Here is a 23,210-nt window from a genome sequence, read left to right as displayed (position 1 = left end):
TTTCTTATCCCCATTCCCCCCTGTTCTTCAGCACTCAGGGGACCCCCACAGAGCAGGTTTGATTTGGTGGTGGATTATTCACAGTGTTGCGGTGACACTGACGTGGTGGTGGTGTGTTAGTGTGTGTTTTGCTGGTATGACAGACACAGCAGTGTTGCTGGAGTTTTTAAACCCCTCATAGTCATTGCTGGACTGAGAATAGTCCGCTGACCAAAAACATCCAGCCGACAAAGATGATGTCAGAGCTCTTCTGCTGCTCGTAGTATTTGATGACAAACGGAGATGCTCGTTTCTGCCGCGTGAGACACTAATCCTGCACAATGCTTGATGTTACATTGCTCTCGAGTGTTTTATTGCATAGGAATGTTACAGGTTCATATACACACAGTTTACATCAGGCATCAGGCCTTTACAGCATGGCTTTCATCTTACACACATCAAAACACACATTATATAAACCTCAAAATTAAAGCAACGCTAGGTAATTTTTGACCTTAATAGTGAAAATAGAACGTCTGTCGTTGATACTCTGGGCTTGGCACTGGAAATACTGCACTAAACAACTTTTGGAAAACCACCTCACAAACACAGTGACAGTGTTGTAAACATGAATTACACTCTGATAGCAAAAATACCAAATCTTACCTAGTGTTGCTTTAAATCATAATATATCTGGTAACAGGTTCTTGTAAGGTGGTGTTCATAAGGCCTTAGTAACCTTACTGTAACCCTTGATTAATTCCTCCATAACCCTTTCTTAAGCCTCCGTAACCCTCTATAACACTCTATTACCCCTTCATAACCATCTATAATGCTCTATAACCACTTCATAACCCTCCATAACCCCATCCATAAACCTCTATAATCCTCAGCTGTGGATTTTAAGGGAGAAGACAGAGCCCCTAATGGAACTGGCTTGTAATTCACTCAGTCACTCACTCATTCATTTACATTTTCATTCACTTACTCACTCATACATGCGTATTCTTAGCTATTCACTCCCATACACACACACACACACATCACTAATACTCACGAGCTTACTCACCGATTCACTTAGGTTTAGGAACTGCACCACAAGAGAGTGCCACTGAGTTTCACATCTGAGAGGCTGTGTGTCCTCATTTGAAAGCATGTATAAGTGTTTATATAAAATATATATAAATGTGACCCAACAAACTGATCATCGCTGTCTGAACAAAGCCTCGTGTCTCTGAGAGGGTTCTTACAGGAGGAGGCAAAATGAGCTACCACTTTAGAAAAGAACTAAACTAATAAAGGTCAATACTGTTTGTGAATGGTTTTTTGTTATGTTGACAACACATTAAAAGTCATTATTAATCAGTTAAAACAGAGCAAGAAAAGGAAACTAACTGGGTGTCCATCCAAAATGTTTGCAAAGAAATTAATATTAGCAGAAAAAAACTGGGAAAATTAGTCTGTTTCTATGCACTGCACTTTTGCGAAAAAAAACTCCAGATGACATTGGGCCTTTCTTTGATAACAGTACAACGTATAAACACATTTATATCAAAAAGGCTTGATGTAATATTCATGTGTTGCATCTATGTGGAGCTTGTTCTTAATGTTCTTAACGCTGTGTGGTCTCTGATTTTGCTCAATGCTGTGTGTGTACAGTTATCTTCACAAGCTCTAAAATAAGACTGTGGGGGGGGGGACAGAGTGGTCTGTTCATGGGGAGTCTGTTAAAAAGCCTGTGGTTGCGCGGTCAGTCCTGAGCTCTGGGGGGCAATGTGTTACATATGTAGTAGGTCTGAACCAGCTGAAACACTGAACAATTTTTCATTGTGTGCATTTTCATAAGTCACAAAAACTTTGTGATGGAAACCTGGTAATAACCTGTTGTTTGCCAAATAGTGAACCCACATCCATCTATACTGTTAAACCTCAAATCTTGCCAAATACTGACCTCACTTTGTCTTCAAAGTCAACCAACGTTAACCCTGTTAGCTCCAGTACATATTTGTTAATAAGTTTAACCATTTACTCAATGAGTTCAATCAGTTAACCACCAACAGTCTTTCTTTTAAGATATTAATAATACTGTGGTGAGCATTAACATGTGAAATAACTAAATTCACATTCTCAGGTCTTTGCTTAGGTTTAACCTCAACATTTTCAGTAAGTTCTGACACTTTCAGTTTCAGATAAATCAGAAGTCACTGTCGCCCTTTCTATCTCTGGGTTACAAGTGATTACTAATGACTTTTGTTATTCTTAATAACCGTGTAATAAACCTGGTTTTAAAACATTTATAAACCTTTATAAGCGAAGTCTTATTTTAAAGTGCTACCATCCAGGGTCAGGAGTGTTTACAATCTGTAGAAACAGTAAAACTGACATTACTGTTTTGTAGATGCCTGCGATGGACGGGTCTTGTGCCCAGTGATACTGGACAGGCTCTGGACCCACTGCCCCCAGTCTGGATGAAGCAGTTACAGAAGATGAATGAGCGAATGTTATGTAGGTGTCCTACAGCCTTATGAACACCACCCTACAGCAGAGAGTTCCCCTATCCTCACTGATGCTAATCACCCCGGTATTCTACACAAGGACAAAAGCCCGTTCAGTCTGAGATCCCAGGCTGTGTTTAGTCTCAGCACACTGCCCCGCGTCCCGAAGGGAAATCACAGAAAAATCCTGAAGACTCCCAAACAAGTCTTTGGGATTTCTGCAGTTGAATTCCACAGAGGTCATGGTTTCACTGCGATTCGCTGTGGTTTCCAGAGGACTGTGGACTCCAGAGCAATTCTTCTTCTCCTTCTCCAGGAGCGACGCCCCATTCGAATGCCAAAACACCAACTTTCCATTTCGCCATTTCTGTGTTTTCCAAAAAGTTTCCCCCACATGTCATCAACGTCTGCCAAAAGCATGACAGTATCTTACGTAAATCTGAGGTTTTTTTCAGGGCTCTGAGAAGCTCAGTCCTGCTTTTCTTCCACTCCTTTAGTGAAAGACTGAGGATAGAAGGCTCTGAGGCACAGTGAGTACATTTGAGTGAAGAGACGGCGGCTGTCTTTGGCGGAGTGGCTCTGATGGGACGTGTAGGTTCTAGCCCCCCCGGTCTCAGTTGACAGTGGGCACCTGGTTGAGGCTGTACTCCTTGGCCTTGAGTCTCAGGTTGGCGATGCTGTTGGCCATGTTCACTCCCTGCACCGTGCTGTTGTTGTTGGCACATGATGGTGAGTAGGATGCCATGGCACTGGAAGAAAAGAGCAGAGGTCAGAGAGAGCTGAAAGTTTAGACGAGCCCAGCATCTGAAACAGCGGCCCCCACTCCCTCTCTCGAGCCTGGAGTAATGAAGACATTTCATCTCAAGGCAAAAGTACAGAAACAAGGTCATTACGTTTTTCATTGCCTAACCTATGCAAAATCGACCACGGCTGCATTCATCACGGAGGAAGAATGCAGACTGGACGCCAACATGTGTCCAACACATTACTACGATTTTCACACAGCTCATAAACAAGCTCTTGAAAGAAAGAGTGCTATAGTGGAACTACGTTAGAGTCGGTAAATCTGATCTGGATTCCAAAAACGACTCCAGGTTATCCCAAATGTCTTTGCTAGGGCGCCGTCACTCCAGAGAAAACCCAGTTTAAATACCCAGGGGTTTTTACTACTAGCTGATATCTGGCAATGGGTAGAGTTATTTTATGCTGCCTTTCCAATTGATAGTACAACAATTGGCTCGGCTCTACTCTGTTTGGTCACTGGCTGCTTTTCTACTTCCAACCCCCCACCCCCAAAATGTATGTGGTGTCGTCGCAAGCACCCGTCTCTAATGGGAGCAGCGGGCTTTGGAAACCACAAAGTAACTTAAAGCACTGTTTACTTATTGTGTATTGCCTTTTTTGTTGTTATTTGGGACTGAACACAGCTCCGTCATCAGTTCAGACAGATCAGTAGAGTTTGTTCCTTCGTTGTTGCAACATCCAGCTCTTGCTGGATTCTTTCGTCGGCCACCGATCCAAGGAGCGTTTTAATCTCTTCAAAGGACCACAGCGTAATTTTGCGAGCTGCCATCGTGAGTCTGATAAAAACAAATATGATCTCTGCTGTAGCTGGAGATTTTACAGATGGAGAGTTGGTGCTGGACATCTGCATTGCATGGCAACTCTCTCTGGATAATCAGCGCTCTGAAATGTTTCCCTTCACGGCTCGCTCTGAACCACAAGAGAGAGCAGGGACTAAAACAGAACCCGCTTCCAGGACCAGATTTACCTGATCGAGAAACAGAAAGTTGAGTAGAGTCAAGTAGGGACCCTGCAATGAAAAAGTGCCATTAGGCTCATGTGCAGTTGCTCAGAGCCCATTTTATATCATGCAGAAAGATTCCTGAGATTTTATCCAGTGTGTGTCCACGTTTAAATGTGCAGTGGTTGCTCTGCTGCTGATCGGTGATGGAGGATGTTACCTGTAGGGAGGTGAGCTCCCCCAGGACAAGTAATCACTGGGTCTCGGCGCAGGACGTGGGACGATTGGTTGTTCCACCGAAGACATGTCTCCAGAGTAAGACTTAAGCAGCGAAGCGTTTTTGGTCGCCAGCAGCGCTCTCTCGTTGCGCCGGAACTTGGCCCTTCGGTTCTGGAACCACACCTGAGAAACACAGAGAGAAATCAGCTTAGAGACCAGTGCTGATCACATGGGCTGTCACAGCAGCGCTCATGACATCACAGCATGGGAACCTGAGGAATATGAGCCAGTGAAACAACACCATCAGAGGGTGCCTTTTCTACCAGTTTCACTGTTTTAATCAGTTCCTTATTAAAAGTCCACTCACTGTTAAATCAACACTAGTGCGTATTTAGTGCTGGGCGATATGAGGGCAAATCAATATCACAATTAATTGTACATTTTACCACGATTATGATTAATGGTTACGATTATTTTGTTTTTGTATTTTTTACCCTCATAGTTCAGCATGATCCAGTATAAAAGCTGGGATATTATTTTCTAATGTTGCTGGGAGCTTGTTCCCCCTTTTTTTTGAGGAATGTTTATATTTGGTGTGTGATTGTGCTTTGCGCCCCCTCCAGGGTGTATTCCCGCCTTGCACCCAATGATTCCAGGTAGGCTCTGGATCCACCGCGACCCTGAATTGGATAAGCGGTTACAGATAATGAGTGAATGAATTGTGCTTTGCTCTCTGGAACGTTTTTTTTTTTCTTTTTGTCAGTGTTTACATTTGACTGCTTTTTGAAAGTCAAAACACATGTCCAAACATCAAACTCTGTATTTTCTTTGGCACCAGCTGCTTGAGTTGTTCGGTCGACCTCAGCGTTTAGGTTCTCCTCCATGTTGTTTCCAGTGTGGTAGATAGGGGCAGAATCACGTGACTACAGTGTGGTTTAAAATGGACAGTACATGAACACACATTAGGGACATAACAGAATAAACACCAAAATAAAGTAAAAAAAAAATGGATATAGACAAGATTATGTCAATTAGAAGTTCTGAATGTTAATTTCGATTAATTTTCAATTAATTGGCCAGCCCAGTTATCTACCTCCATTCCCAGTATTTACTTCACTCTGTACCTTTACACCAAATTTTAATTCAAATTTGGTTAAAATGGGTTAGGTGCCTTGCCCCTCAGCCTTGGATGTTGAGGGAGGAGACAGCACTGTTTCTCCCTCCTCTTCCCAAAATTTACTACGGAGTTGGTCTGTCACACACACACACCTCCCAGACTCTGCCCATACCCCACAGTGTCTGCCCCCCTAACGGAGCACATGAAATTGTCAGTAATGTAGAACCCTTCAAGAACCATTCTTTAAAGAGACTACTAGCATAATTTAACCCCGTCTGCACTGGGAGGTCATGAATGAAGTGAATGTGAGATCAGTGTGTGTTTTGTGTGGAGCAGCTGCACATGAGCCTAAGGTCAACATGCCCAGTGCCTGATTCCAGCTTGAGGGGTATAACCTCCTCCTGCACTGGGCTGTGGAGCTGTGGAACACTGGAAGACTGACCTCCATCCAGTATATTTAGGAGGAGAAGGAGTGGATGTCAAGGTGGCCGTTTGGCCCAATAGTGTACTCAGAGTGGGTGTCTGTGGGCACCAACCTGTACCCGGGCCTCGGTGAGGTTGACCCGGCGGGCAAGGTCCTCCCGAACGAAGGCGTCTGGGTAGTGCGTCCTCTCAAACACACGCTCCAAAGCCTGCAGCTGACCGCTGTTAAAGGTTGTCCGGTTCCTTCGTTGCTTGCGCTTCTTCTTCTCCTCCGAATTTAGCTGCTCGTCTGAGACACACACACACACACACACTAGTGATTAGGGGGCAGTGAACACATACACACACACACACACACACACACACTAGTGATTAGGGGGCAGTGAACACATACACACACACACACACACACACACACACACACACAAAGCAGTGCGCAGCCGCCTCAGGCTTGAGGGGCCAGTTAGGAATTAGCTCAAGGCCTTGCTCAAGGGCATTTCAACTATGGATGTTGAGGGAGGAGACACACTACACTACACACAACTACACAACACAACATTACACTACATATAACTACACAACACACTACACACAACTACACAACATTTAACAACACACTATTACAGAACATTACAGAATGCCCTCTTTCAACGCCTGTTCCTTTAAATGATAATGAGCGGCTCGCCGTTCACCCCAACCCTGAGAGCACAGCAGTGAGGAACGGGGAGCAGAAGCTCTGGTTTTTAGTCGTTTTAGTGTTTTCAGACAGCACACAGAAAACTGACTGGTGGTTGTTTCACAGTGTGTGGGTTGGTGGACTCCAGATTTACACATCAGTTTGAACATGCACCGAACAAAAGATTAAAAGTAAATACAGTATTGATTTTCTCTTTGACTGACCTTCGCAGCACAGATGCCATGGTTCCTAGTGATCCTCTACTTCTGATCAGTGATAACTCAGTTATAGGTACGGACAACGCGCCTCCAGATGTTTCCTTAACAGCAGGACGCCGCTCACTGAAGCCTGACTCATTTAACCCAGCTTTGATTAGAATAAGCCAACACACAAAGCGTCTCATTCAGATTAAGCTAATAAACAGCCCGGGTCCATAAATAAACACGGGACCCAGAGGCCTGGTCAACGAGAGCCCTCAGGGTCATTCCTCTTCTCCTCTTTCACTTACACACACACACACGCTCTCTCTCCACTCTTCCTTTCTCCTCTCTTCAGTCTTTACCAGTGTACCACTCCCATCTTTCCCTTGTTACAGTTCAGAGCCGTTTAAAAGTGCAGAAGCTGTAAAAACTAGTTGTTTTCTCAGGACAGGAAAGGGTTAAATGTGTTGTGTTTATTGGTTTGTGATTTTGTGAAAGTGGTTCAGTTTCCCTCACACAGAGATAAATGACATTAAACTGCAAACTAAACAAATAATAACATAATAATAATAATAATCATTTTAAAAATTAAATATAAAAATAATAATAAAAAAAATAATATTCTAATAAAATAACAATTAATTAATTAATAAACAAACAAATAACCCAAACAGGCCACAACCATAAATGAATAAAAAAACAAACAAATCCTAAAATGTAATAATTAAATCAACACTATGGATAATTTTTCATTAAAGATGAAAGTAAATATATGTTGAGGTGTGTTTTTAAATCAGTTTAAAGGCAGTGAGAGTCTGAAGGAGCTCATTCTTTTTTCTACATTTTATTTATTTTTCTATATTTCCCCCTATTTTCAATCAATCAATAGTTATATCATTAATAATATCAGGACAGTTCATAGTCCACAGTCAGTGTCTCTCGGTGCGTCCTGGGCCTGGAGCTTCTTCTGAGATGTTTGTGCTTGTGTTAGTGGGGAATTTTTAGATCTACATTCGTCTCACCGCATCCCTCGGGGTCCGTCCGCGGGGTCTTTACGTAAGGAACACAGTTCTACTTCTCCGTTGATAGAGAGCTGTACGGTTTCACGGCTGGAGTACAGGCCTTAATTTTTTAGAGAGTAGAAGATGAGCCGCAAGGGACACGAGTGGATGTTTGATGGTAGATTTCTGCGCTCTGAACCAGTTCAGTCTCTCGATCTCTGGCGGTGGTCTTCATTGTGGCAACACACACCATTATGTTTTATATTGTTAGAGACCAGACGCTGTGTGGCTCCGTTCATACCTCACCGCAGCACAGACAGGGTCAGGGTGTACTCACTGTCAAACTGTAAATGTGTTAAAGGCAGATTTAATTACGCTTCACTACTGAAGCTGTAGTTCATTATAATAACTGTGTTGATACTGTGGACTGGACTGAGACACTCTTTACGCTCACACACACACTATCACTTCAGAACAAAACCTTGTATTTCCATTAAATACATTTTTCATAGCGCACAACATCACCTGACATTTAAAAGTTAATGTAACAACTTTATGAGACATGATTTCAGGGTGGTGTGTGTGTGTGTGAGAGAGAGAGAGAGAGAGAGATAACTACTCTACAAAATGTAGTATTTGTAATAAAGCATTTATTATAATGTTACTGATAGCTATAAGCTATTCACTCAGGCAAAATAGAATTAAAATAACCACTCCCCCGCCCCCCCAAGAGTCTTGTCTTACTGTTAATATATAATTTATTTGAACTGTTGTATATGAGTAGTTTGAACTCATTTAAGACATTTTTAAATTATATTTTATAAATAATTAAAGACACAGTAATTTTGTATTTATTTGTGCACATTATTTATTTATTTTATTTGTGCACATATATAATGTGTGTATGTGTGTGTGTGTGTATGTGTATATATATGTATGTATATAATCTCTATGTGAGTTTTAGGTGAATTTACTGCTGTAATATATATGCATTTATTATTATGTAAATATTATTTTGTAATTAGAAAAAATTGTTCACTCCAAATATTTTGCTTTTAAAACCAAACTGAATAAAAGTATATTAATGTCTTACATTACTATTTAAGTACTTAAACAGCTCATCAAATGTAGTATATAAATGTATCTTGTAATAAAGCATTTATTATAAATATATTATTGTTATTAACCATTATCTGTATTTCCTATCTCAAGAAACCAAAAAGAATTAGCGTGGCAGTGTCTCACTCTTTATATTATTATATAAGTACTGTAATTTGTTCTACACAAGTACTGTTTGTTATAAAGCATTTATTACACATTTAATAATTTAGTTATAAATATTTGCTCAACTTCTTATGTTCAGAAATAAAACTAACTAAAAGCAAAATTAATATAGCTTAATACCCCCATCCACCCCTCAGTGTGTGTTTTCTGTCATATATTATTGTATAAATATGTTACACTATTCGAGATCAGTAATATTGAAACTAAAACATGTTATAAGCATTTATTATAATGTTATTCATACAGTTCTAAGTTTTACATGTTTTAAATGTTTTTATGTTGGGAAAACCAACAGAATTAATACCAGTGTTTATTTACTTGATAAGTATTTTAAACAGCTCAAAGTATGTAATGGACAAATAGTGTTTGTTATAAATCATTTATTATAAAGTTATTACTACAGTAAAAATTAACCAAATAAATTTGATTTGAAATATCTTCACTGTCAGAATCCAAAGAGAATTAGAGTGCAGATCTTACTGTCTTATATCACTATGAAAGTACAACTTTGAACAACTTTTCAGAAGCTAGTATTTTATATAGCATCTGCTATAATGCTATTAATGTAGTTATAAACCATTCACTCTTGTTTTGCCAACACAACTCCACAAAAAACAGAAAAACCCTAAATTCTGTAGAGCTAACAGTGTTTGTGTGTGTGTATGTGAGTGAGGGTAAGTGAGTCTTACTGTCTTGTTGCGGTGTGTCACTGCCGCTGGTGAGTCCAGGCGACTCGAGTGTGTTTCTGCCGGACCCTGCGGACCCCTCATCCCCCTGAGCCCCCGCCATCTCCCTGGCCTCCTCCAGGTCCAGCAGGTGGCTCACCGAGAAGTTCTTCTTCTGTAGAGAGTCCAGGTGAGCAGTGGTCAGCACTCTGTCCATTACAGGAGCATAGCCGGACGTCATGTCTCAGAGGGGACGCCGGGGGGAAGAGATGGAGCTGGGGACCCTCACTCACACGGCACACAGAGCCATTCAGGGTCTGGACTGGAACACTGCTCGCTTCTTGTTTTGTTTTGTGGGAAAATGTCGGGCTTCTTCTCCTTGTTGTTGCTCCTAGATCCCAGCGTTCCCAGAGCTCTGGCGGAAAGTTTTCCCACTTTTAGGAAATGTTCAAAACCCGGATGGATTTATTTGAAATCCTTGAAAAAACTTTTTAAAAAACTTTTAAAAACCTTAGAAAAGCCCCTTTAAAAGCCTTTAAAAAATCCGAAGAGGACAAAACCAGACTTCACACACAAACCTTCACCTCCGTCCAGCACTTCAGAACTAAAACACTCTCCACTCCACTCCTCTGTCTCTCTCTCTCTCTCTCTCACTCTCTCTCTCGTCCTCTCTCCTTCCTCTCCCCACTCACTCTCTCTCTCTCTCTCTGTCTGTTTCTCTCTCTCTCTCCCTCTCTCTCCTGTACTTCAAAGAACTGCAAATGTCTGGTGCTGGGGCGTGTGTATGTGTGTGTGTGTGTGTGTGTGTGTGTGTGTGTGTGTGATGAAGGGAGAGTTGGAAGCCCCTGGGAGAGCTGATGGGCGTAGGAGGAGAGCCCTAATTACGTGGCAATGTGGGTTTTATTCCTTCTTGATTCTTTTCTTCTTTCTGATGGAAACATGGATAAAAACAACTGCATAAACAGTTAATAACAACTTCATATTTAATCATTTCAAACAAATTTAATCACAATTCAGACTTCAATATTAATAACAGCATCAAACAGATTTCAAAACAACATCAAACAGAGTATAACAACTTCATACAGAGTTAATAACAACTTCAAATAAGATTAAAGAAAAAACCCACTGCAAACAAAGCTATAAAAATTTAAATCAGAGTTATACCAACTTCAAACAGACTTATTACAACTTCAGACAAAGTTATTAACAACGAAGTGTGAATTAATAACAAGTCAAACAGTTACAAAACACTTCCTCTATAGTAAATATAGACTTAAACAGAGTCAGTAATGACTAAAGTTAATAATGTCTCAAACTGAGTTAAGCACAACAGATCATGATTACAGTGGAGACAGTCGTGACTGAAATTAGGTTAATAACGCAGTACAGTTAAAAACAAATCTAACAAACTTAATAGCAACATCAAATAAAGATAATAACAACTTAACTGAAGTTAATAATGACTCAAATGGAGTTACTATTGATTCATGAGTCAATAACGACTCAAACACAGTTAATAATGATTCAGATGGAGTTAATAACCATTCAAATGGAGTTGATAATGATTCAAATGTGTCAGGAACGATTCAAACAAAGTCAAATGAGTCAACAATGAAAATGTAAATTGAGTTAATATTAACTTAAACGAAGTTAATGACTTTAAACACTCCATCCCGTGTTTACATCTCAAAAGTTTAAAGAAGGTTGGGGGAACTTTATTCAGAACAGAAGGAGTTCACTTTCATGCATATAAGGTATAAATATGTAAATAAAGAAAGGCATTAATAACAGAAGGGTTGTGTCCTAAACCTATGGAGAGTGTTGAACTTGTTCAGACAAATGTAATCTGGGTGAAGTTTCTAAAATTCAGACCAAAGCTGTGGAGTGTTCCGGAGGAGCACCGGACAGAAGGACTCGGTGTGTGCAGAGTCTCAAACCCTATTCCACAGGATTGCATTTACATGGGGTACTATTCCCCAGAGTCTAACCCTAACACTGACAATTAAATGGGTCATATTACCAAAATCTCTATTCTTCAGTCTCACCCCCTCGTCTGAGTTTGTCCAATCACAACGATGGACCCGCATTTATGTGAGAGCATAAAAGATGAGGCTAAAAGCAGCAAAACAAACACAACGATCGCTGAGAAATAAGAGCACTGAGTAAAAACTAGAATGGAGAAGAAAGAGAACCAAGCAAAACCAGCTAAAAAACAGAGCTTCTGCTACTTGCTCTTCACTGCTGTGCGCTCTGGGTCAGGGTGAACAGACAGTGGCTCATTAGCATTTAAAGGAAAAGTGGCTGAAAGTGGGAGTTCTGAACAGGGCTGTTTAGACAGGGGGAGAATGCTGCTGTGGGCCTTGTGGAGAAAGTGGAGAAAGGTGGGGGTGGGGGGTGTCCTCTTGAAAATAAACTGGAAGTGTGCAGGGAGCCAGCAGAGCGGGACTGGGTCTGCTGAGAGTGTAGCATCTGCGTTCAGAAACGAGCTGCAGTCGTTTCAGAGAGCACTGATTTACAGCCCCCCATTTACAGATTTATAAACACATGGATAACTGATTATAAGAAATAGTGTTTAATAAATAGCAGGTGTCCACTCTTCTGTCATTTAGCATTAAAATATTTCTCTTTATCCATAAAGTGGCTGTGCAGGGGATGCTAATGGCTATGGTGAGAGTTTCTCAGCTATCAGTGTCTGCTAACTGGCAGTTAGCATTCTCCTCCAATGTATTCCAGTATTATCATAATATTAGAAATCCCCTAGGGGGTGATTTGAATTACACGGTACATGCAAAAAAATCCATCACAAGCTTAAAATGCCCAACTTTAAACATTAAATAAAGAAAACACAATTAATAACGCAGGCAAAACATATTAATATAAATGGCTGTTAGCTTAGAGCAAACATAGTATTACAAATCCCATAGGAGAGCTAGGGGATATTGCATCATTACAAAGGTGTTTTTTCTCATTTAGAAATGTATGGCTTTAACTGACCATTACAAATAATGGGAAACAATTGCTTTAATAAGGTCTGGCTTGAAAAACAGTGACCATGTCCTTTATTCGCTCTCAGTGTGGACAGAGGTGGATGGAGCATGTGCTGCAGTGACAGAGTTCAGCCCCTAAACCCCCACAAACCCCCACCCCCAGGTCTGGGAGAAAAAACACTTTATGGCATCAAAGGGGTGCAGATTAGATCCAGATGTGCAGCGCCTCTCTCTCTCTCTCTCTCTCTCTCTCTCTCTCTCTCTCTCTCTCTCTTGCTCTCTCTCTCTCTCTCTCTCTCTCTCTCTCTCTCTCTCTTTCTCTTGCTCTCATTCCATGCGTTTAATTAAGAACTTGGACAGAACGAGTAGGCCTCCACTTTTCTTTGTCATTAGTTTTCTCTCCAGATCCCGTTTCTCCGTGCCAGCGCCTCGCTTCTCTCTTTCTTTTCTCCCCCTCTTTCCACATAAATCAGTGCAGTATTGAGATGCCGAGTTCCTGCCGAAAAAGGGGACTTCTTTCTTTGGAAAACAGATCTCAGGGGGTCTGATAGAGTTGTTATAATACTTGCGTAAACACCCAAAACCCCTCCTCTAAGCTTGTATCTCCATACAAAGCATGATTATTAAAGGGAAGTAGTTGCATGCTTTAGGTCCCCATGCCCACAGGCCAAGCGCAGGCTAGAGGGGTATAAACTCACCACAGCCTCTCAGCTGTGGAGCAGTGGAACTGTGTTCTCTGGAGCGATGGAGCTCTCTGCAGTACATTGGGGATGAGTTGGAGTGGTGCGTGTGTGATCCCTCACTGAGGTTTATGTGGCTGAATCCATTCCGTCCTCACAGCAATGTCCCAGCAGACGTCCAAATGAGGGCCAGTTGGTGGCGATAGAGAGAGAGCGAGAATGAGAGAGAGCACAAACCCCATTTTAAAAAGCATTAAAAAGAAGAATCTGTGATGTGTTAATTATCTCAAACTTTTATTTAAAGGGAATGTTAACGATTGTGGGGAAATGCAGTTCTGGCTGGTTTGTTTAAGTTCAGAAGCTCCACGTCTTTTAAGGTGGAACGGTGTGTTTGAGGAGAAAAACGACTGTTGTTTGTATATAGGCTGAAGTGCAACTTGTCTGTAATATTTTATTCACTGTGTGAATCACCACAGAAACACATTTGTAACTCGAGGTGTTTAGTTTTGTAGCAATGCAGTTAGCCGTCTCCCAAGTTTGGAGACATTTGGAGACATTTCCACCTTAAGTGATCCACTTAAGTGATTTTTTTTTTAACCCATTTATAAACACTGGAGCTTCATAAACACATTAGACCTGTTTCCAGCGCAAAAATCTTCTGAATTTTATAAAGTGTTTTTTTTTTTATTACAATCCTGAAAATCACCTTTAAATGCTAACAAAGAATATTTCCTGTGCTTTTCTTGTATTTCATAAAAATAAACACATTTAGATTTTGATGCCTGCAACAGACTCCAAAAAACGTTGGGACATGTTCATAATAAGAGTAAAAAATTTATTTCACACAGTTTGGAAGCATTACATAATAATATCATATAGCATGAGCGTTCATAAAAGACTGTTTATGAAAACAAAAAGAGGTCATTGCTCATCATTTTGCCCCAAAATTTAACACTGTTCAATGCAAGATCACAAAGAACTTAGGTCTTGTTTGATTTATAATTTTTAATATTGTGAAATGTTTGAGAAAATTTGAAGAAGGACTAGTCCCTGTCGGGTAAGACTGGACACCAATGTTGAAATGAGTGTGACCTTCAAGCCCTCAGATGGCACTGCATATGACACTCTCATGCTAGAGCGATAAATATAACCACATAGGCTTTGAAGCACTTTTGAAAACCATTGTCTCAGAATCAAGAAATGCAACCTGAAACTCTATTACACAGGGTGAAATACTAATCAGCTCTAATGACCAGAGCGTATCTCAGACAGTCCAAGCATGTATCGGGCACTAAAAAGTGTTCTTCTATTGTTATGCTGGTTCCAAAAGAAGAACCCTTTTTAGTGCGGCATAAAACCCTTTTACTAAAATGTGCTCTACAGAACCATCTATAACACATTCTCCATGAATCTGAAGAACCCCTTCACAATGCAAAGAACCCTTTAATCGTGCAAAATGTTCATCAAGTGTTCAGAGATCTCAATACGCTTTTAGACCCATCATTTTGTTAATGTGTTTGTGAGAAGTTTCCAATGAACTGGAGACAAACATTGGGATTTAGAGGGAAATATGCAGCCATCAAGATGACGTCTTTTCCTCAGAAGTCCATGGTTATTTCAGCAGGACCAGACCAGGCCACATTCTACATGTTCTACAACAACATGACTTCAGAGGCGAACCACACAGCAGCATCCATGATCCGCTGAAGTCTTGTATCGAAGCCCAAACAGACAAAAATGTACTAATTAGTATCCTCAGTTCCCAAGCAATTAAAGACTGTAATTTAAAAAGGAAAGGTGATGCAACACAGTGGTGAACTCACCTCTGTCTCAACTTTTTGAGTGTGTTGCTGGTGTGAGATTTTATATGTGTGTATATTTACAAAAGTTAATATTGCAATTGCAGTCTCACAGCTTCAGGAACCTGGAGGTTGTGGGTTCAAGCCCCGCTCCATTTGGTGTGTTCTCCCTGTGTCCTCCAGGTGGTCCAGTTTCCAGCCACGGTCCAAAAAAACAGGTTTTCAGGTGGATTGGCAACTCAAAAGTGACCGTAGGTGTGAGTGTGTGAGTGAATGTATGAGTGTGAGTCGCCCTGTGAAGGACTGGTGCCCCCTCCAGTGTGTGTTTCTGCCTTGCACCCAATGATTCCGGGTAGGTTCTGGACCTGCCGTGACCCTGAACTAGATAAATACTTACAGATAATGAAGGAATGAAGTTCTTCAGAGAAAATATGGGATACTCTTTGTGCTTTTGTCAGTTACATAAAGAACGGACACATCTTGTGTTAAATTTTTCTTTTTGCATTTTACAAAATGTCACACGTTCCTGGGCACAGGGTTTGTAGGTCTATGTAAAAACACACTACCCTGTGGTGGCTGGTTATTAATCACTTATAATAACCCCATTATTAGGAGAGTAATATGTGTGGTGTACACTGTGTGTGAATCTCGTGGTGTGTAAGTGATGCCTGGCTGGCGGCACTCTGCTGACTATAAGCTGATCTCATCGTCTTTTCACTTCTCCTCTTACGTCTCCCCCGGAGCCGGCGGCGCAGGCCCAAATTAAAAACAGAGCGGGAGGAAGCGTCTCTGTGGAGCTCAAACTCCAGAATTCATGCTCCAGGTCCGGAGCTCCTCGTCCTGCCCCAGGGTTAAAGCGTCCCTGGATCTGTCAGAGTCGTCCTCCACTAACAATCATCCTCCAGACCCTCAGATCATTCCTATCCCTGTGTTGTGTTCAGCTTCTTTGTTCTTCTTTTGTATCTATTTCCTTTTCTCAGTGAGCGCTCAGTGAGGACGGAAATGTGCTGACCGCAGCTTTAAACCTGGGACACACTGCTCTACTTCAGTTCAGCAAAGATCAGAGTCCATTTTAGAAACTCCGCCCACCTTGGCTTTGGTTCACAGTGTCGTAAATATATTTAAATCCTTGCCAAATATTAGTAAATTATTTTAAAAAATTAACACACAAATTCACACCGGTCAAATTTATAGCATTCTATTTTGAAAGTTATTTTCTAGTCAATAAGCAAGCTCCAGTCCACTGGGGGCACTGTTTGCAAAACTAAACCCACCCAAAACCTGAAGAAGGGTTAAAGAAACAGTGCTGTAAGCTGTTGGTCAGAGTGTTACACAAACACAGAACACAGCCATTTCTAATAGTTTTGAGTGTAGAGTTATGTTCAGTTAAAGGAGCCCTAGATAGTATTTTTACATTATAGTTAAGGGACAATCATTGTGATGCTTCACTGCTCTGTAATATGGACAGTAAAGTCTCTATTCTGCACTGTAGAAACTGCACTATGTAACCTTTGGAGGAGAGTAGGAAAACACCTCACTCCATTCACCCCTTGAATTACCCTCTGCAAATGTGGGAGGAGCCCAGGAGCAAAGATGCCAAATCTTACCTAGTGTTCGTTTACATTAGTGTAATGTTTAGGGTTAGAGACAGTAGTGTTACACAAGCACAGTCTGCATTTCTAACCTAACAGAGTTTACAGAGAGTGGACCCAGGACGCTGTCGGCAGGATGGTTTTGCTTGGTGGACTATTCTCAGTCCAGCAGTGACACTGAGGCGTTTAAAAAATAAAACTCCAGCAGCTCTGCTGTGTCTGATCCACACGTACCAGCACAACGCACACTAACACATTACCACCACGTCAGTGTCACTGCAGCACTGAGAATGATCCACCACCAAATCATACCTGCTCTGTGGGGGTCTTGAGCGCTGAAGAACAGGGTGAAAGGGGGCTGATAAAGTATGCAAAGCAACAGGTGAACTACAGTGTGTAATTGTAGAACTACAAAGTGCTCCTGTGTGGTCAGTAAAGCTGAGAGAGTGGACAGTGAGTGCAGAATAAAAGGGCTGTCTGTAATATTTTGGTTGGTTTAAGATGATTTCTCTGAGCTGCAGTTTTCCGGTGTGTGCTCCACATTCCCGTTTCCCTCTGAGAATTCGGACTGTTTGAAATTGGGCTCATTCTTATATTAACCCTGTGACCTTGGGGTCACGACCATGGCGACAGGGAGGGCTCCAGTGGCTAATGGACGACTGACACAGGGAAAAAATAAACAGCACTGCAGCGAGGAGATGGATATGACTCCAGATAAAACACACAGCAGAGCATTAATGAGTTTATTATAGGGTCCATTAGTGAGGTTATTTATTTTGTTAACCGAGTTTGTAATGAGGTAATTGACGGGTTTATTACCAAGTTTATTAATGAGTTTATTAATGAGAGGCGTCAGGAATATGGGGCAGAAAAAGGAGAGGAATTGAAAGAAGAGAAGGAGAAAAGAGTGAACAGAGACTGAAAGAGAAGACAATGAGAGAGAGAGAGAGAGAGACAAGGGAGCAGGGAGAGAAGAGAGAAGAGGAAAAGAAGAGGAAAGAAAAGAAACGGAGGAGAAAAGAGGTAAAAAGGAGAGGAAAAAACAGAGGGAAGGAAACAATGAAAGGGGAGAAAGATGGAAGATAAAAGAGAGAGAGAGAAAATGTTATAGCCATTAAATTATATAACATACTTACTTGAAAAGCCAATCATTTCAAAAGAGAGGTGTGGCTTAACGCATCACTAAAGCTCAGCCAATAAGATTTGTTCAAGGGCAAGACTGATGTGACGCCACTCAAATTCCTAGAATTCCGCTTTTTCCTAACCGTCCAATTAGAGCCTAACAGTCTCTAAGGTAGGGTTTATTTATCCCAGCCATAACATTAAAAACACCCCTGTGTTTCTCCATTCACTGTCCACTCTCTCAGCTTCGCTGACCACACAGGGGATGTAGATGTAAAGTCGCTGAGATGAGACAGTCACTGCGCAGTGTGTGTTGGTCGTCCTTTAGTCCTTCATCAGTGGACACTGGTGCTGTCGGCTGGATGTTTTTGTTTGCGGACAATTCTCAGTCCAGCAGTGACACTGAGGGGTTTAAAACTCCAGCAGCACTGCTGTGTCTGATCCACTGGCACCAGCACAACACACTAACACACCACCACAAAGTCGCTCTGAGAATGATCCACCACCCAAATCACACCTGATCTGTCGGGGTCCTGAGCACTAATGGGGCTGAGCACACCAGGGTTAAAGGGGCCAAACAATGTATGCAGAGCATCAGTACTATATAAACTTTGCGTGTGTGTGTGTCTGGTGCTGCTCCTTAGTGACTGCAGTGAGTGAGATTTCTCTGGAGGAGTCTGCAGAGACGAAGGTGTACAGAGACGAAGGTGAGGGCAGTAAAGGCCGAGCTGAAGCTCTGGGATGATTTATGAGCAGGAAATTGCTTGGTGGGACGTGTGTGAGATGAGAGTGTGAGGTTAAAGTTTTTCAGCCGGGGTCTCAAACAGAAAAACAGGAAACCCCCCCAAAACACAGCCGCACCAGTTCAGAGTTCAGATTTTTGCCTCAGATCCACCTTAAAACTCCTGTAGGGATCACTGCAGGGATGGGGAGAGATGAGTGGAGGCCCAGAGACATTGCAGACTGTGTGTGTGTGTGTGTGTGTGTGTGTGTGTGTGTGTGTTTCTTGAGAGCATCCAGCAGTGGAAGGTCAGCGGTGTGTGTGTGATTGGCAGTTCATTGTAATCGCTGTTTAAAGGCCATGTGCTGCGTGGACTATGTTAACCCCTGTTAAGGATGTGTGCCACCCACCCCCTCCCTCTCCCCCTCTCCCTCTTGCCACTCCCCCCAGCCCCTTTCACTTCTGTTCTGAATTTGTTCTTTAATTTTCATCCCTGACCCTCAGCTCCTCACATCTGCACTGAGTTTGTGATGCTGAGCCTCAGAGTCCAGTCCACACACACACACACACACACGCTGAGTCTCAGTGCTGGAAGTGTGTGTGAGCCGTGAGTTCACAGTTCCCGGTGTGTTACCATTAATGTGATAAGTGTGTGAGGGAGAATGCACTATAAACAACATGTTAACCCCATCAGTTCCAGCTCTATTATGTTATTCAGTGTTCATATCATATAATATACTCCCTTGTTCAGTGCATGTTCACATTAATTTGTGTATCTGGAGCCCAACAACCCACACACTGTGAAACAAGACCACCAAGTCCGTTTTGCGTGTGTTGCCAGAAGCAAAAAGTCAGATAACACGGGGATAAAACGAGCTGTTCTGCTCTTCTGACGTCAAGTGCAGAGACTTTAGAATTGCCCCGCCCCCTCATCTGAGACTGTCCAATAACAGTGCTTATGTGAGAGCGCAAAGACGAGACGGACACAATGAGTGCATAGAAATAAAAGCACTGAGTACCAAGGTAAGAGAACCAAGGTAAACGGCTAAAAACCAGAGCTTCTGTTCCTCGCTCCTCACTGCTGTGCGCTCGGGGTCGGGGTGAACAACAAGCGGCTCGTTATCATTTAAAGGACAGGTGCTGAAATTGGGAGTTCTGAAAACACATTCTCTATTTCTCTGCTCTTTTCTCCCACAGATTTGAAATTGCAGACCACCTGGAGGTGTGTGTGTGTGTGTGTGGACAGGTCTGACAGGTGATGAAAACACTGAGAGGTTTATGATGGTCTGAAGTGACCAAATGTTTATCACGCCCCTCATTCTCCATAGGAATGCATGAATTGATGCTCTGGAGCAGCTCACCATGTCACCATGTTCAATGCCAGGCTAGAGGGGTTTAACTGGACAGAACTGGGCTGTGGAGCCGTGGGTCTGTGTTCTCTGAAGTGATAGAGCTCCACCTGAGCCCTCTGGGATGAGTTGGCTGAGTGTTGGTGATTAATGTGTCAGAATGCCATCAACTCCCCACAACAATGTTCCAGTATCCAGGTGTAAATCTTTTGCCCTGAGGTCTGCACCGCTGCAGCTGGACTGTGGTTTCAGGTGCTTCTCCTCCCTCTGCGTACAGAAGTGAAAGAGCAGATCCGCTCCCTCGGCCTTTAACACCATTAAAGAGCCGCTCCGCACGAAAGTAAACACTCACTGAAGGCATTAGTGTAAGTGGAGGACAAGGTTAAACGCTGGTTTATTTAACTCCGGTCCAAGCGTCCCTGTGTTTTCCCTCCGCTCGAGTAAATAAACCACCCGCCACACACACACTCATTATAACTGATTACATCTCACTCAGAGAGAGAGGGGGAGGGAGAGAGATGAGAATAATAGAATGGAAAAAGAGAGGGGAAAGAGACAAAGGAGAACAGGAGAGATGGAGCAGAGAGAGAGAGAGAGAGAGAGAGAGAGAGAGAGCAAGTGGAGGCGGAAAGAGACAAGAAAAGTAGAAGGGATACAGTGGGGGACAGAGGAGAAGTGAGCGTGAGGCAGGGGTGTGTTGGAAAGAGGGGCAAAGACAGAGAGTGAGAGAAGAAAAAGAGCAAGAGGAAGGAGAGAAAGAAGGAAAACAGAAGAGAAAAAGACAGACAAAGATGAGAGAAAGGGATGTGAGAGAGAAAGAGAGATGCTGAAGGAGAGCAACTCCTTGTTTGAGTATTTCAATGAGTGACCCCATGCAAACAGTGGACTCTCTGAGGCCTGGTTCTGGTCCGGACCTCACTGCCCACCCCCCCCTGCTCTGGGCTAAAGGCTGCTCTCGATGATAGAGGAGGTTCTGAAGGCCCGGGAGGACCAGTGCTCTTTCTGCACCGTGTTTAATTCAGTCCAAACCCGGAGTTCAGAGGAAAGCCCCCACATCTGCTTCCAATCACTGCTCCACTGCCGCAGCTGAGGTTTGCTTTGGTAATCTTGCTCTAATAAGACCCCGACTCCGGGGGGACAGTGAGGGCTCTGTCAGAAATGCTCATTACCGTTACATTGCTGTAATTACCACAACGTCCATTTCAGGCACATCAAAACAGGCCTGGGACTGTCGGTGTCAGCTTGGCATCACCCATGAAGCTATAATAAGATCTGGTAACATTCTTCCCCCAGTCATCCTGTTGTCCCACCACACCGCGTCACTGGAGTTCATCACGCTTGGAGGAGAACACTTCCTGGTCAGACGTTTGATGCTGGTCAATCTGCAATAAAGACTAACTTAACCCTAACCCTTCACTCTCTAACACCTAACACTAAACCCAAACTAAAATTAGCTTAAAAATAAACCTAAGGGCCAAAATTTTAGAAACAGCATTTATTGGTGTTGTTTAAAACAGATGCTTACACTTAACCCTAACCCTTACCTCAAAACATGACCGTAAGCTCCAAAAGATTAGAACACACTGTGTGTGTTTTGATTGTGTACTGCTCTCACATTCTGTGTCTAAAACAGTCCCTTGTTCCCTATAAAGTGTACTAGTTTGGGGTTCCACCATTTTGTAGTGGTGACTGAAAATGTAGTGCACATTTTAAGTGAACCCAAACAATCCCATTATTCACCACAATAAGTTGTGTACAACTTAAGCACCTTCGCAGAGATTGTACTCCAAAATTGTTTACAACCCCCCTGAATTCAGTTCACTTTAATAGTGAAGTAGGGAATAGTGAGCGGAGAGCAGTTTTGAACACTGAAGCTGTTTGCAGCACCACCACTAGATGGAAACTCATTTAGTGGCCGAAAAAATTACTTCTAGGTCTGTGTCTGAAATGGCTTCCTACTCACTATTCCCTACGTTACACTCTGGTGAACCAACCACACTGTCCTCACTCTCATGTCCCTCTCTCTCTCTCTCTCTCTCTCTCTAGTGAACTGTCTCTAGTGAACAGACTACGCTGTCCTCACTCTCCCATTCCTCTCGCTCTCTCTAGTGAACTGTCTCTAGTGAACGGACTACGCTGTGCTCACTCTCATGTCCCTCTCACTCACTCTCTAGTGAACAGACTATGCTGTCCTCACTCTCATGTCCCTCTCTCTCTCTCTAGTGAACTGTCTCTAGTGAACGGACTACGCTGTGCTCACTCTCCCATTCCTCTCGCTCTCTCTAGTGAACTGACTACGCTGTCCTCACTTTCCCGTTCCTCTCGCTCTCTCTAGTGAACTGTCTCTAGTGAACGGACTACGCTGTCCTCACTCTCATGTCCCTCTCACTCACTCTCTAGTGAACAGACTATGCTGTCCTCACTCTCATGTCCCTCTCTCTCTCTCTAGTGAACTGTCTCTAGTGAACGGACTACGCTGTCCTCACTCTCCCATTCCTCTCGCTCTCTCTAGTGAACGGACTACGCTGTCCTCACTCTCCCGTCCCTCTCGCTCTCTCTAGTGAACTGACTACACTGTCCTCACTCTCCCGTTCCTCTTGCTCTCTCTAGTGAACTGACTACGCTGTCCTCACTCTCCCGTTCCTCTTGCTCTCTCTAGTGAACTGACTACGCTGTCCTCACTCTCCCGTTCCTCTCGCTCTCTCTAGTGAACTGACTACGCTGTCCTCATTCTCCCATTCCTCTCGCTCTCTCTAGTGAACTGACTACGCTGTCCTCACTCTCCCGTTCCTCTCGCTCTCTCTAGTGAACTGACTAAGCTGTCCTCACTCTCCCGTTCCTGTTGCTCTCTCTAGTGAACTGACTACGCTGTCCTCACTCTCCTGTCCCTCTTGCTCTCTAGTGAACCAACTGCGCTGTCCTCACTCCCCCGTCCCTCTCGCACTCTCTAGTAACCAACTACGCTGTCCTCATTTTCATGTCCCTTTTGCTCTCTCTAGTGAACCGACCACGCTGTCCTCCCTCTAGTGAAATGATTACCGTATTTACTGGATTAACTGCACATGTTGTCTATCACCACATCGGCTCTGAAAAAACGTTATTATAAACATTTTTATTTACTCTCAATAATTTAATACATACTGGACATGGATCG

The 23,210-nt window shown here is 42.7% G+C and overlaps 1 protein-coding gene across 1 annotated transcript; it reads right to left on the bottom strand.

Annotated features, from left to right (window-relative positions):
- Nucleotides 1-344: 344 nt before the first annotated feature.
- prrx1a (paired related homeobox 1a) lies at nt 345-10,418 on the bottom strand. Its single transcript, XM_066677790.1, has 4 exons — nt 9,828-10,418; nt 6,091-6,266; nt 4,439-4,620; nt 345-3,223 (listed from the first exon to the last, which is right to left on the bottom strand). The coding sequence occupies exons 1-4, from the start codon at nt 10,042-10,044 to the stop codon at nt 3,088-3,090; spliced, it is 711 nt and encodes a 236-aa protein (XP_066533887.1). The 5' UTR covers nt 10,045-10,418; the 3' UTR covers nt 345-3,087.
- Nucleotides 10,419-23,210: the final 12,792 nt, after the last annotated feature.

The sequence above is a fragment of the Hoplias malabaricus genome, chromosome 1 (genome assembly GCF_029633855.1).
Source record: "Hoplias malabaricus isolate fHopMal1 chromosome 1, fHopMal1.hap1, whole genome shotgun sequence".
NCBI lineage: Eukaryota > Metazoa > Chordata > Actinopteri > Characiformes > Erythrinidae > Hoplias > Hoplias malabaricus.
Note: the sequence above shows the minus strand (reverse complement) of the source record. Positions and strands in the feature narration are given on the sequence as shown.

What these genes read in the sequence shown, in the direction of transcription:
- prrx1a (XM_066677790.1), bottom strand. Translation starts at nt 10,044, where the DNA reads ATGACGTCCGGCTATGCTCCTGTAATGGACAGAGTGCTGACCACTGCT. An exon ending in TGACACACCGCAACAAGACA is followed by an intron (nt 6,267 to 9,827) that starts GTAAGACTCACT and finishes TGTGTGTCTCAG; the next exon opens with ACGAGCAGCTAAATTCGGAG. An exon ending in TCACCGAGGCCCGGGTACAG is followed by an intron (nt 4,621 to 6,090) that starts GTTGGTGCCCAC and finishes TGTGTTTCTCAG; the next exon opens with GTGTGGTTCCAGAACCGAAG.